Source organism: Symphalangus syndactylus, chromosome 19, assembly GCF_028878055.3.
Source record: "Symphalangus syndactylus isolate Jambi chromosome 19, NHGRI_mSymSyn1-v2.1_pri, whole genome shotgun sequence".
Lineage (NCBI taxonomy): Eukaryota > Metazoa > Chordata > Mammalia > Primates > Hylobatidae > Symphalangus > Symphalangus syndactylus.
In genome coordinates this window covers 9,469,641-9,483,318 of record NC_072434.2, presented here as the reverse complement: position 1 = coordinate 9,483,318, position 13,678 = coordinate 9,469,641, and the positions used below count along the sequence as shown (strand labels likewise).

General features: G+C 38.0%; 1 protein-coding gene and 1 non-coding gene across 7 annotated transcripts in view; both read left to right on the top strand.

The window, feature by feature from the left end:
* Window positions 1–12,738, top strand: part of NDC1 (NDC1 transmembrane nucleoporin) — a 66,315-nt gene extending 53,577 nt beyond the window's left edge. For 4 of the 6 annotated variants that reach the window (XM_063613115.1, XM_063613116.1, XM_055233520.2 and 1 more), the window contains exons 17-18: window positions 5,446–5,606; window positions 10,201–12,738. In XM_063613115.1, coding sequence (XP_063469185.1) covers window positions 5,446–5,606; window positions 10,201–10,264 — 225 coding nt within the window. In that variant the 3' untranslated portion in view covers window positions 10,265–12,738. The remainder of the gene's footprint in view (window positions 1–5,445; window positions 5,607–10,200) is intronic. The other 2 variants (XM_063613118.1, XM_063613117.1) reach the window with 1 other exon arrangement.
* Window positions 6,777–6,912, top strand: LOC129459083 (small nucleolar RNA SNORA58). The gene has a single exon (XR_008649891.1). It is a non-coding gene; the product is annotated as a small nucleolar RNA SNORA58 (small nucleolar RNA).
* Window positions 12,739–13,678: the final 940 nt, after the last annotated feature.

The following is a 13,678-nucleotide window of genomic DNA, read 5'->3' as shown; positions in this document are numbered from 1 at the left end:
GAGGTTAAAAGAAGGCTTATTTTGCATGCTGAAGTCTCTTTCAGAAACTATTTTCTGTGTGAGTACAACTTATTCATGATTGTACCTAGTAAATGGTTGAGTCAAAACTGGAAACTAGGGTTTTGGACCCCAAGTCCTTTGCAGGCCACCCTTTAGATTACCTTTGGGAGAGCTTGGCAGAGTTTTGCATTTCTTAACCTCCTTTTTCACGATAGAATGGCAGTATGGCAGATGTGCTAAAGTGTGAGATCTGGAGTCAGACTGACTTGTGTCTGAATTCCAGCTTCTACTATTTCCTAGTTGGAAAATAACATTTATTATATTTCTTCGAATCTAAGATGCCATTAATTGGAACATATACCTTCATTTCAGAAAGCATAAAATGTAAAAAAAAAAAAAAAAAAAAAAAAAAAGCATATTATAGAACTAATATATGTGGCAATCTCTAAACATCAGTTTTTATATCTGGAAGATGGGCGTGATGATAATGGTAGCTAGCTACCTCATAGGGTTGTGAAGAATACTTGAGATTACCTCTGTAAAGCCCTTGGCATGTGTGACCCATACTAGGTGCTTAGTAAATGTTAACTCTTACTACTTTGTTGTCATTATTCCTATGCTACATGACATTTTTTTTTTTTTTTTTTTTTTTTTTGCGAGTGAGTCTTGCTCTATCACCCTGACTGGTCACTGCAACATCACACACTGGACTTAAGTGATCCTCCCACCTCAGCCTCCCAAGTAGCTGGAACCACAGGCACGCACCACTATGCCCAACAATTTTTTTGTATTTTTAGTAGAGACAGGGTCTTGCCATGTTGCCCAGGCTGCTCTTGAACTCCTGAGCTCAAGTGATCTGCCTGCCTTGGTCTCCCAAAGTGTTGAGATTATAGGCATGAGCCACTGCATCCAGCCACATGATAATTCTTATACAGGAGAAAAGATCTTTCAGATTAAAAGAGTGAGACCCTGTCTCTAAAAAAAAAAAAAATTCAACAAAATTTATTCTCTTGCAATTATCCATGTAGGTCTGTTGGGCCCTTTTAAAATCTAAGGTATATTATAGATCTAGTGATTGTACATTTTCACTATCTTGTAACGATTTGCTATCGATTATCCTAGGAATTATTTTATCATTACTCATTAGTTATTCTTGTGTTGTAAAAAAGACTAATATGAAAACAGAATAATGATAAAATCATGTAGTAGTGCATGATTTTTCATGAAAAGCTATATAAAAAGTCTAGACACACATCTTTGTAGTCTTTTTTAAAGTTTTCATTGAATACAATTGATAATTCATAATTTTTAAATATTCTGTCCACATGGTAAAGGGAAGAAAATTGCCAATATGTTAAAAACAATTACTGAGACACATTGGAAGACAAATGCAGAGAGACAGCAGCACTCTAGACCAGTTCTGTCCAATAGAAATAAAATGCGGTCATCTATGTAATCTTATATTTTCTGATAGATACATTAACAAAATACAGGTGAAATTAATAGTACAGTTTATTTAACCCAGTATTTAAGGTAGTATCATTTTATCATGTAATGAAGATAAAATTACTAATGAGATCTTTTATATCCATTTTTACATGCTAATTCTTAGAAATCTGGTGTTTGTTTTTCACTTTGTAGCATATCTCAATTCAGACCCGCCACATTTCAGGTGCTCAATAGCTACATGTGGCTAGTGGCTGCCATATTGGACAGTGCAGCTCTAGACTTTAATGATGATGGTGAAATTGATCATATAAGAGGAATTTCAGGACCAGGCATGGTAGCTCACACCTGTAATCCCAGCACTTTGGGAAACCGGGGAAGGCAGATCACTTGAGGTCAGGAGTTCGAGACCAGCCTGGCCAACATGGTGAGACCCTGTCTCTACTAAAAATAGCAATAAATTAGCTGGGCATGGTGGTGCATGCCTGTAATCCTAGCTACTAGGGAGGCTGAGGTGGGAGGATCGCTTGAACCAGGGAGGCAGAGGTTGCAGTGTGCTGAGATCGTGCCACTGCACTCCAGCCAGGATGACAGAGTGAGACTCTGTCTCAAAAAAAAAAAAGGAATTTCAGACTGTGAACGTTCAGTTGATGATATTCTAGATATGTTTTCCTGAAACTCAAGGATTATAGAACAATATGTTTTTAAGGAGAGCAAGGAAATATATGTGGTATGCTTATCTAGTAAGTCATTCAACAGGAAAGACTTCATCCCACAGTATTTTATAATAAAAACTTAAATCTCTCATTTTGCTAAGAGTACACATGACCAGTGTTCCTTCATTTTCTGTTGTATTTATGCACCAAAATTTGCTTTATACAGTTTGTAAGGGGATAAATGCTGAAGGTAGGTGTGTGTATACAAAGATAAGAAGGCAATAGGTGATGTCAAAGAAAAAAAGCCATTGGAATTGATCATTTGAATTTGTATTTATAAACCTAAGAATGAAAATGTTTTGCAGCCAGGTGCGGTGGCTCACGCCTGTAATCCTAGCACTTTGGGAGGCTGAGGCAGGCGGATCACTTGAGGTCAGAAGTTCAAAACCAGCCTGTCCAATATGGTGAAACCCTCCCTCTACTAAAAATACGAAAAAATTAGCTGGGCGTGGTGGCGGGCACCTGTAATCCCAGCTACTTGGAAGGTTGAGGCAGGAGAATCGCTTGAACCTTGGAGGCAGAGGTTGCAGTGAGCCGAGATCACACTACTGTACTCCAGCCTGGGCGACAGAGTGATACTCTGTCTCAAAACTAAAAAGAAAAAGAAAATGTTTTGCAATTAAGGTGCAAAGAAAATGGCTGTACTTTCTTCAGCAAAATTATGAGTTGTCAAAAGTTTTTTAAGGTACTGCATTTTGATGGTGCAAATTGCAAGAAAAAGAACCAGAAGTATTGATGAGCTAGAACCTATTAGAGATACAGCTTAAATTTGGAGTTAGTATTTACAAGATGGACGTATTCCAGATTTATGCATAATAGCTGGTGAACAGCTAGTGGCATTCAAAGGACATTGCTCATTTCAGGTGTGTATACCTTCAAAACCTAGAAAATAAGGAATAAAAATTTGGATTTGCCACGTTTATATTCTTATTTTCATTTTTATTTTATTTATTTTTTTTTTAGAGACAGGGTGTTGCTCTGTTGCCCAGGCTAGAGTACAGTGGCATGATCATGGTTCACTGTAACCTTGAACTCTTGGGCTCAAGTAATCCTCCCACCCACCTCAGTCTCTCAGGTGGTTGTGACTACAGGTATTGGAACACATCCAGTTAATTTTTAAATTGTTGTAGTGACAGAGTCTTTCTATGTTGCCCAGGCTGGTCTAGAACTCCTGGCTTCAAGCAGTCCTCCTGCCTCAGCCTCCCAAAGTGCTGGGATTACAAGTGTGAGCCATTGTGCCTGGCCTTCTTTACAGTTTTATGATGTTATTTTACATTGCCTTGTCATCTGTAAATTGTTTGTAAAATGATTTTAGACTACAAAAAATATAAAGTATTCATAGGACCCAGGCAGTAATGATGATGATGATTTTTCCTGGTATACTGAGGGTTAATCAGGACATTTGCAGGAAAATTGAAAAGAATATAACTTTTGCATTATGATGGAACAACATTTGATGCATTTGTTCAGTCTACCACGATAACTCTGAGTCCAATCATTTATTTTTTTCAACTATCACTTTTAAAAGTGTTTCCCAAGACTGGAACATGCTTGAGATAATTTTAGGTAGTAATTGAAATTCAGTGAAATACTTAAATAACAGTAAATTCAGTGAAATTCAGTGAAATATTAAATAACACTAAAGTGACCGCGGCAGACTGAACACATGCATCAAATTTTGTTCCTTCCCCAAAACTCTACTAAACTATAGAAAAGGTATTTTATAATACATAAATCCATAAACAGGAGAGGACATAATAGCAACAAAACTTTCAAAGCTGGAAAGCAGATGGTTGAGATAGCTAACTTAGCAGATTCCAGAGGTAGATTTCAAATTGGTGGTGGGAGAAGCACCAAGTAACTCTAGAACCAAGGGTGAAGGGACAGGTACCCAAAATAAAGAGGTTTGGGTGAGAGCTGTTTGAAAATTAGTTAGATCCCTAGATCCTGTGCTGTGGGGTAATTGCTCCTCCTCCACTGTAGTCTGAGGTTTATCCTTTAAGAGAGAGTAGAACACCCAGTCTGGGGGAGTTGTGGGTGCTGTACTAAAGGAGAGGGATGAGTTCAAAAGCCCTGGTGTCCACTTGGCTTCAGAACACTGGGGCAGGCCCTATAGTCAGGATACTAGAAGACTTTTCTTTGGGCACTCTGACCAGTCCAGGAAGAAAGACCTAAAGTGACTGAGTTGAAGGTTCACCCCCCAGAAGTCCCTGCAGATGACCCACTGTGAAGAGCCCCTTGTCTGTAATCCCCAGTCATGCACTTAGAATTGGTGCTCAGCTCTTTAGCAGGTCCCACTTGCATTTGTGAACGAGGATCACCAGATTTCTGAGGAAAGTCTCTCATGCAGAAGTTGGAGACTAAAGGGAGCAAAGGGGGAAAATCAGCTTGGAAGAAACTAAAAAACAAAAAAGCTGTCATCAGAATCCTCAGAAATAAGAAAGGACATTGCATCTTAGAAACAAAAATAGGATGCTAAAATTAAAAAGAACAGATGATGTTAAAGAGCTCTTGAAATTAAGAACATGATGGCAAAAATAATTTTAATTATTTTTGTTTTCAGTTCTTTTGGTGGTTACATTCATAACTGTAAATAGTATGCTTATACTGTTGTATCTTGTCAGTTTATTTTTCCATGGGGACCTCATGATGTAACAGTATCATCTGTCATTGCTCATAAATGCCTTATCTGAATTGAAAAGGCAGATAAACTAATGAATAACCATTTCTGTAAAGTATAAGGTTTTGGTCTTTTTTTTTTTGCTGAGGTCTTTTAATAAAGCTCCTCCTGCCTGTCACATCATAAGCAGAGTAGGACATCAGTGTTTGACTTCAAGCTTTGCATTTTCAAGGATATTGAATGATAGCTTCATTTCCAAGGGCAAGTCTGGATTTTTGGGGGCCTGGTAACTGTCATAGTAGCTCAGCCTCCCTATTGCATTGTTTATGAAACTATTTTGACTGTGATCTACAATAAGAAATGTGTTACAGCATATCTATAGATATGTGTATATCTCTCTGTATATATCCATTTGTATCTATCTCAAATCTTAATTCTTTGGACTAAAGTGACTTTTTTTTAAATTTTTAATTTAATTTAACTTAATTTTTTTTGAGATAGGATCTCTGTCGCCCAGTCTGGAGTACAATGGAACTCCTGGGCTCAAGCAGTCCTCCCACCTTGTCCTTCCAAAGTGTTGGGACTACACATGTGAGCCACAGAACCTGGCCTAGGGTGGCTTTCTTTATAATCTAAACTGATGTGTTTTCTTTCTTGGTGTAGGCAGTTGACAAGTTCTTTAAGCTTCCTCATGCTTCCAGTAAACCACCCCGGATTTCAGGAAGCCTTGTGGACACTTCATATAAAACATTAAGATTTGCATTCAGAGCATCACTAAAAACTGCCATCTATCGAATAACTACTACATTTGGTGAACATCTGAAGTAAGTTTACCTGTTTTGATCCATGATGATACCTATTCTGGGGAGCTTTCCTTAGAAATAGGTGTGGGAATGATAAGGCTCATGTGTTGAAAGTGTTCTTTTGGGACCTTGATGATTCTCCCTGTGAACTTACAGCTTGGATGTGGACTTAATATTTATATTTTAAAATTTGGCCCATCATAAAGCTTTGGGGATTTCTTTCAAATGGACAAAAGAAGACAGAAAGTTATAAATGCAGCAAATTTAATTATATGTATATTTTTAAATTACCAAAAGGTCCTTAAGGGAGAAAAAAAGAGCAGAAAACCCGAGTACCTTTCCAGAAAAGCATATTAAAACTAATTCTATTGTTATATCTTGGTCAGCAAACTGAAGACTTGGGGTGAGCAAAGTATTCCAGAAATGAATCCCTGATGCTTTGTGATTCATGCTGGAAAAACACCGACAGATCACAACACCTTGAGAAACAGAACCAGAGAGAAAACCACAAATGCCAAGCCTGTTTATATTTAGTTTTATTGATGTTTACTGCTTTCCTCTTGTGAAATGATCTGGCTAGGCAGGATGAGGGATACTAGCTTAGTAACTAAACTATATTTATATTTATCACAATTATAAATGAACTTTAGAAGACATGAGAGATTGCTCTGCTGTTTTTGTATGCAATCAATGAATAGTTTAAGACTTCCAATTTAAATTAAAGTTAAATAAAGTTAAAAATTCAATTTGTCAGTCACTCTAGCCACATTTGAAGTACTTAATAACTACATGTATTTAGTAGCTACTGTATTGGACAACAGAAGTATAAAATCTTTCCCTAATTCTAGAAAATTTTATCAGATAGTGCTATTCTAGACAATACACTTAGAACTTTATGTTTTTCATTTACTCTTTTCAAAGACCCTGTGAAGTGTAGAAATTATCATAATTGTACAGATACGAAAACTGAGGCATAGAGATGTTAAAACTTGCCTGATAGCACATGCGTATTAAACATGAACCTGAAATCAAGTCTTTCTTTCTCTTAAAAATCTTTAATCTTTCTATCTACAACACTAGACTGCCTCCAAGATATAAATTAATATGTAGGACACATTCAGAAAATACTGATGAATTTAGAGAATGAAATAGATATGACGTATATTAATGATAGAACAAAAGCAAGGAGAAGGGCATACCCGTAGACCTTGCCTGACTGTGCTCATGGCCAGGCCGGGGGGACATTGTATGCGAGATTAATTTGAAGTTCCTGCCAGCTTTAGCCAGCTTAATCAGTGGCCGGATAAATAGCAGGACTGTAACATTCCCCTGGGGGAAAAAAGGCAAGAAGAAAAGGGGAGCATAGGGATTTAGATAAGAAAGTGATATATGCCAAGCACAGTGGCCCATGCCTATAAGGACGTTATCCCAGCACTTTGGGGGCTGAGGTGGGTGGATCACCTCAGGTCAGGAGTTTGAGATCAGCCTGGCCAACATGGTGAAACCCCGTCTCTACCAAAAATACAAAAATTTAGCTGGGCGTAGTGGTGCTCACCTGAAATCCCAGCTACTCGGGAGGCTGAGGCATGAGAATCGCTTGCACCCAGGAGGCGGAGGTTGCAGTGAGCCGAGATCGTGCCGCTGTACTCCAGCCTGGGCAACAGAGCGAGACTCTTGTCTCAAAGAAAAAACAAAAAGAGAGGCCGGGCGCAGTGGCTCAAGCCTGTAATCCCAGCACTTTGGGAGGCTGAGGCGGGTGGATCACGAGGTCAGGAGATCGAGACCATCCTGGCTAACACGCTGAAACCCCATCTCTACTAAAAATACAAAAAATTAGCCGGGCATGTTGGCGGGTACCTGTAGTCCCAGCTACTCGGGAGGCTGAGGCAGGAGAATGGCGTGAACCCGGGAGGCGGAGCTTGCAGTGAGCGGAGATCGTGCCACTGCACTCCAGCCTGGGGGACAGAGCAAGACTCCGTCTCAAAAAAAAAAAAAAAAAAAAAGAGAGATAGATGACTGATTAAAAATTATGAGAATGGATTATGAGAATGGGCCGGGTGCAGTGGCTCGCGGCTGTAATCCCAGCACTTTGGGAGGCCAAGGTGGGTGGATCATCTTAGGTCAGGAGTTTGAGCCCAGCCTGGCCAACATGGTGAAACCCCTTCTCTACTAAAAATACAAAAATTAGCTGGGCATGGTGGCAGGCAACTATAATCTCAGCTACTCCAGAAGCTGACGCAGAAGAATCACTTGAACCTGGGAAGTGGAGGTTGCAGTGAGCCAATACTGCATCACTGCACTCTAGCCTGGGCGACCGAGCAAGACCCTGCCTCAGAGATAAATAAATAAATAAATAAATACATAAATAAATAAAATAAAAATTGTGAGAATGAAATTCCACCTTAGTTTCTTTTCTCTGAAAAGCCATATTTTAGTGAGATGCTGCCTCAAAAATAAATAAATACGTAAATAAAATAAAATAAAAATTGTGAGAATGAAATTCCACCTTAGTTTCTTTTCTCCGAAGAGAACAATATTTTATATATGCGCCAAAGTTGATAAAATCAGTGGAGGCTATTTGTACAAATGTAGGACAGTGTCGTATAGTGGGAAGAATGCTAGATCTGGAGTTAAAATATCTGGATTTCTGTCTGCATCATTGGCTATCTGTGATTGTGAGCAAGTTTCCTAGTGTTTTAAGTAACTCACCCAAGATTATGCAAGTAGTGAGTTGCAGAACCAGGATTCAGATGCAAATCTTTCTAACCCTAGGGTTCTATCTATAGTGTCTATACTCCTAACCTAGACTGTGGTATTTCCCCCAACTTCTGAATCTTTCTGATACAGTTTTTGTCCCCATGAAAGGGAACGTTCTCACACCCACTTGGTTTCATTTGTTGTTAGTAAAGATAAAATGGGATCATACATAGGTAAAGCCCACTGTGCAGTATACATTATCGTGATACTTATTATTACTGTATAATATCTGATTATTCACTATTCAAAGCTCTGCCTCTGAGAACTAGGTATAAATGAAGTCAGCTCTTGAGCTCTGAAAATCAACTAACAAACACAGCCCACTCATTGGAGACATTCATTCAACACTGTTTACTCATTTTTTAAAAGATAAATTGTATTGTGTATATTTGAAGTTTATAACGTGTTATGGGATTTATATAGAAATAGTAAAATGTTTACTGTAGTGAAGTAAATTAACATGTCTGTCATCTCACATAGTTACTTTCTTGTGTGTATGTCAAGGGCAGCTAAAATCTGCTTATTTAATAAAAATACCTAGTACAATACAATTTTGTTAGCCATAGTCCTCATGTTATACATTAGGTCTCTAGACTTGTTCATGCTACATATGTGCAACTTTCTATCCTTTGACCTACATCTCCCCATTCCCTGCCACCTCCCATTTACTCCTAATTTAGGCTAATCTAATTCTGGTTTTCCAGCCTATGAGTCAGGGTCTTGCTCTGTTGCCCAGGCTGGAGTGCAGTGACAAGATCGTAGCATAGTTCACTGCAGCCTCAAATTCCTGAGCTCAAGCAGTTCTCCTGCCTCAGGCCTCTCAAAATGTTGGGATTACAGGTGTGAGCCACCATGCCTGGCCCATATCAAAATTTATTTGAGGGGCAGAGATTGCTACTAGAGTCAGGAGTACTAACAGTAAATTGTAAGGGACACTTGACTACCTGCTAGCAGAGAGAAATGTCATGGGAAAGCCACAGATTTGGTGTTTGAGAGAGTTCCAGAGCCATTAAGTTAGACAAGACAGCCTCACTAGCACCTAGAGGGCATCTTTTTACAGTAAAATACTTGAAATGGTTCAATTGGAGGTACATGGTTCAAGAAAGCAAAGATGTCTATAAGACATCTTAGGGCAATTCATAACAAAATTATTAAAATAAGACTGTCTTGGCACTTTAAAAAGCGGTGACCTATTCAAGAACTAGAAAACCGGAATCTTTCATTATATTCAATTTTTGCCCAGAATTTTAAGAGGAAGTATTTTACTAGTTTCAGTATATATTTGCCCTAATTTTGTCAAGGTAATATATTTTCGTGATGGTGAGGGTGGAGAGAGAACTCAGTGTTCCCATCCAAAGCATAACTTATGTTCAAAGGGAGAAGTAAATCTAAACCACCAAGCTGTTACCTTTGGAAACAATTAATGGAGTCTATTGTGTTTTAACCAAACATTTTAGTTTAAAGGATTTTGTATTAAAGGCAATTCAGATACTCCACAACTCAAAGATAATGTTGGAATCTGGTTTAAATAAAATAATAAAATCCAGAAAATCTACTACAAGGCCTGGAACTCCACACAGCAGGTTCCATAGCAGAGCAGGTTAAAGTCAATGCCTTCGCTTGTCAGTCTTAATTTGTTTGGTCTTTTAGAAGATAGAAGCATGCCATTACTGAATGCAAGCCCTCCTGTTCATTAGATTAAAAGGAGTTTTCATCCAGCTTTTTCAGAAATACTAAATAAGTGAAGACTTCTATTCATTTTTAATTGTTTTGAAAAATATTGACTCTCTGCTCTGTGGTTCACTTAATATGCTTAATGTAAAATAAAGCTTATGCTTTGAATTTATGTTTCATTTAGTGCTGTGCAAGCATCTGCAGAACATCAGAAAAGACTTCAACAGTTCTTGGAGTTCAAAGAATAGTTAAGTAATATAAACTGTGTTCATTACACTGCTGATACAACTACAGATGGGACAGTAAATGTTCAGCATTCTTGGATCAGAAGAAAACGGACTAATTAGATGCTTCCTTTGTCGTGGTGGTTGCTTTGAAAACTATACTTTAATGGGAGAAATCATGGTAAGAAATTCTCAACAGCATAACTGAAAACTGCCTTTTCTGTACCGATTGCTTTTTGTGTGTGTGGTATAATAAAATCTTTATTCAATTTTACAGAAGCATTGATGGCAGTCGAAATGTCTGTAGCTCATATAACTTAATAATAATAACTAAAAAACTTTTAGAACTTACTTTTGAAAAGAGGGAAGCCAGTTCTGAAATGAGTGTAGGTTGACTTCATAGTCTTCTTAATTAAGAGTTTAGCTCTTTGTAAACTCACAATACATAAACTTTTGAAGTGTAGTTTCATTTACTGAAGGATAAAGATGGTAACAATGCAGCAATATTCACAAAAAATATTGTCTAAAGGACATATTTTGTTAATCTGTTAGGTTGGGTTTTTGTTTCCAGGGACAAATTAAATTTGTATGATTACCCAAAAAAGGGTCTCAGTTTACAGATGCTAACTCTATATAAAGGAATGTGGAAAAACTCAGTTCTTAAGTTACAAGATTAAAAATTCACATTTGGTCTTTAAGAAACAATTGACTGACATCTATGAATTTATTTTGTATCATACTGGTAAACACAAAGTATTAATGTATGGGTATTTTCCCAGCTAGTTTTGCTTTCTTTTTCTGGAGCAAAACATTAAGTGATTGCAGAGTTTTTCAAGCAAGAGAAAAAGGTTTGCAAAAAAACCCAGGAAATGTTCCCTTTTCTCCCCACCATTCATCTTCATTAGATCAAATTCTGTGAAACTTGTCTGGTCTGTCAAAGGGAGCAGCCTCTGTAGTGTTAAATGGCTAATTAAAAGAGGAAGATCTTTATAGCCACAAACAACTTAGTCATCAAATAGCAAGTGAAACCAAAACATCAGAGGGATTACTGTACTTGGAAGTATGTTGTGTGTCCCTAATGTGAACGAAGTATTGTTAGAATTTATTAGATCAGCTTCTTTGAAGATCAAAGATTGGAAATCCTAGTCATAGATATTCACTGGACTGGCTTTGGACTGAAATGCTCCTTGGTAATTCTTTTCCTATTGTCTTTTCCTTCTAGTGTCCCAAAATATTTTCTTTACAGCAGCACAGTACTGTATATGAATCTTTAATGTGATATCATATATGTCTACTTTTGTCTGATTCATTGATGTATTATATCTTTATAATTGAATATTTTAGCTCCAGGTCCTGTTGCCCCTTCAACCAGTACATGCCAAAATGGGTGCTACTGGCCTTGAGCGTATCACTGTGGGACAGTTCCCCGATTGTCAAGTGTTTATATATGTAGGCTATTGCCATTTGTTTTTTTGTTTTTGGTTTTGCTTTGTGTCTGAAGCTGAATTGATTTCTTTTTCTGAATGTGAAAGTTGAATTTCAAATGTAGTCGTTTCTTACAGATGGCCAAGACAGAAAATTGTGGCTAGGTTGACTGAGAGCTGTTGTCTTCCATGTATTAACACAATTAAGCTTTTTATATTCCACTCTCTGTGCTGACCCTGGCTGAGGCATTTTGGGAGACAAGGACTCTGAATCTTCTGCTTCCATTAAAGAAGAACTGTGATATTCAACCCATTGGATTTCTGAGAATAAAGATAGGATGATTCTTTGAACTTTGACTTACTTGTATAAAATGTCCAGCTAGGTTTAGGTTTTTGCCATTTCCTATATACTTTGGGTAAACCTACATTTGATGAGCAATGTGAATGTTTCTGAGAATGTTCATTCCTGTTTTCTCTCAAGAGAATGTGCTGTGTACTAAATACAGGCCTCATAGTGTCTGCCTGTTGAAGATCTGGAAACTGCCTCCCCAGATCTGTATTGTATTTGGTAGGTAAGGGGGTCAGTTTCTTTTCTCGTTGTGTGTTGATAATCTACACACCATCTGTTGGAACTAGGGTGTTATTATGGGGAGCTCCTCCTGTGTACTAGGAGGAGGACCTTAGGGAGGCCAAGAGGAGAGAAGCATTTCCTTTGATGAAGTCACATCCTGTCTATGAGCCCACTAGTGCTGTAACATTGGCCTGAAGGAGAGTGTTCTTTAAAAGCCTTTCTCGGCTGTTAGTATAAAAACATGATGGTATCAGCTCTTAGCATGTTTGCTTGACCCTTATGGAAGGTATAAATCCACAGAACTTCTTTCCCAGAGAACTGGGAAATTGTCTGAGAAATAAACCTTGTACAGTTGAGTGGACATGGATAAGCAACAATTTGTTACTTTGCAGGATTTGTTCCTTGGTAATTGTTTGGTGTGTCATCCGTCTGTTTATATCCTTTTGTATATCGTTGATACGGGATTGGGTAGAAAAATAAATTGGCAATTTTAAAAAATGGAACAATTAATTGAAATATGTGTGTCTGTAAAAGGTCAATTATTTAATTTCTGGATGGGGTGGTGGTGATGTTTCCTGAATCATTTCAATTTAGTCTCAGATGCTTATAAAACCTGAAAGAGTTGAACTTCTTGAGAAGTCAGCTTTTGCCCTTAACCTAGACTGATTCGGTGGGTTTCATGGTAACTCTCAGGAGCCTGAATTCAGAAAGTCTCATTCTTTGTTGTCTTGGCTGACAAAACTGAACAAAGGGTGGAGGTGCTGAAAGCCATCCCTTAACAGAAGTTTCTTTTCTTGCCAAAATAGTGTTTCCAAACGGATCGTATTCCCCTAGGCTAACAGTTACGTCTGTCAGCGTTACTTAAATTAATCTGAACTTCACCTCTAGGTAGTTGAGGTACCTCAAATTCCCTCTAGCTCTCCTAACCCATAGTTACCTTTCTTTACAACCAAATAGCTTAAAACAAAGATGGCTTTCATTCATCAGTTAACAATCCAGCTATGCTTAGCAAGCTGCTGACCATTTTTAAATAAGCAAAATCTTTTTTGTTTTGAGGGGCAAGAAAGGGGATGGATAAACACATACCTCTAAGCCGCCTTGGCACAAGTTGCTGTCGTGATGGGCAAGTTGATGTGGAATCAGCTGATCATTCACAAACATTCACTGAGTGTCTCTTATGGCACAACAATTAGAAATAAACTGAACAAGACAGCCCCTGCTCTCAAGGAGTTTATAATCTAATGGGGTATTTGAAACCCGCTGTGCATCGGAATCACCAGGGGGGCTTAGTAGCTATGTAGAATCTGGGCTCCACGACAGTGCAGATTTTGCTTCAAGAGGTCTCAGCTGGTTCCCAAGAGATGTAATTTTTAATAAAAGTCTAAGCAGAATCACATTGTGAGAAGGGTTTATTCTAGATCATACTTTAGCATGTATCAGAAT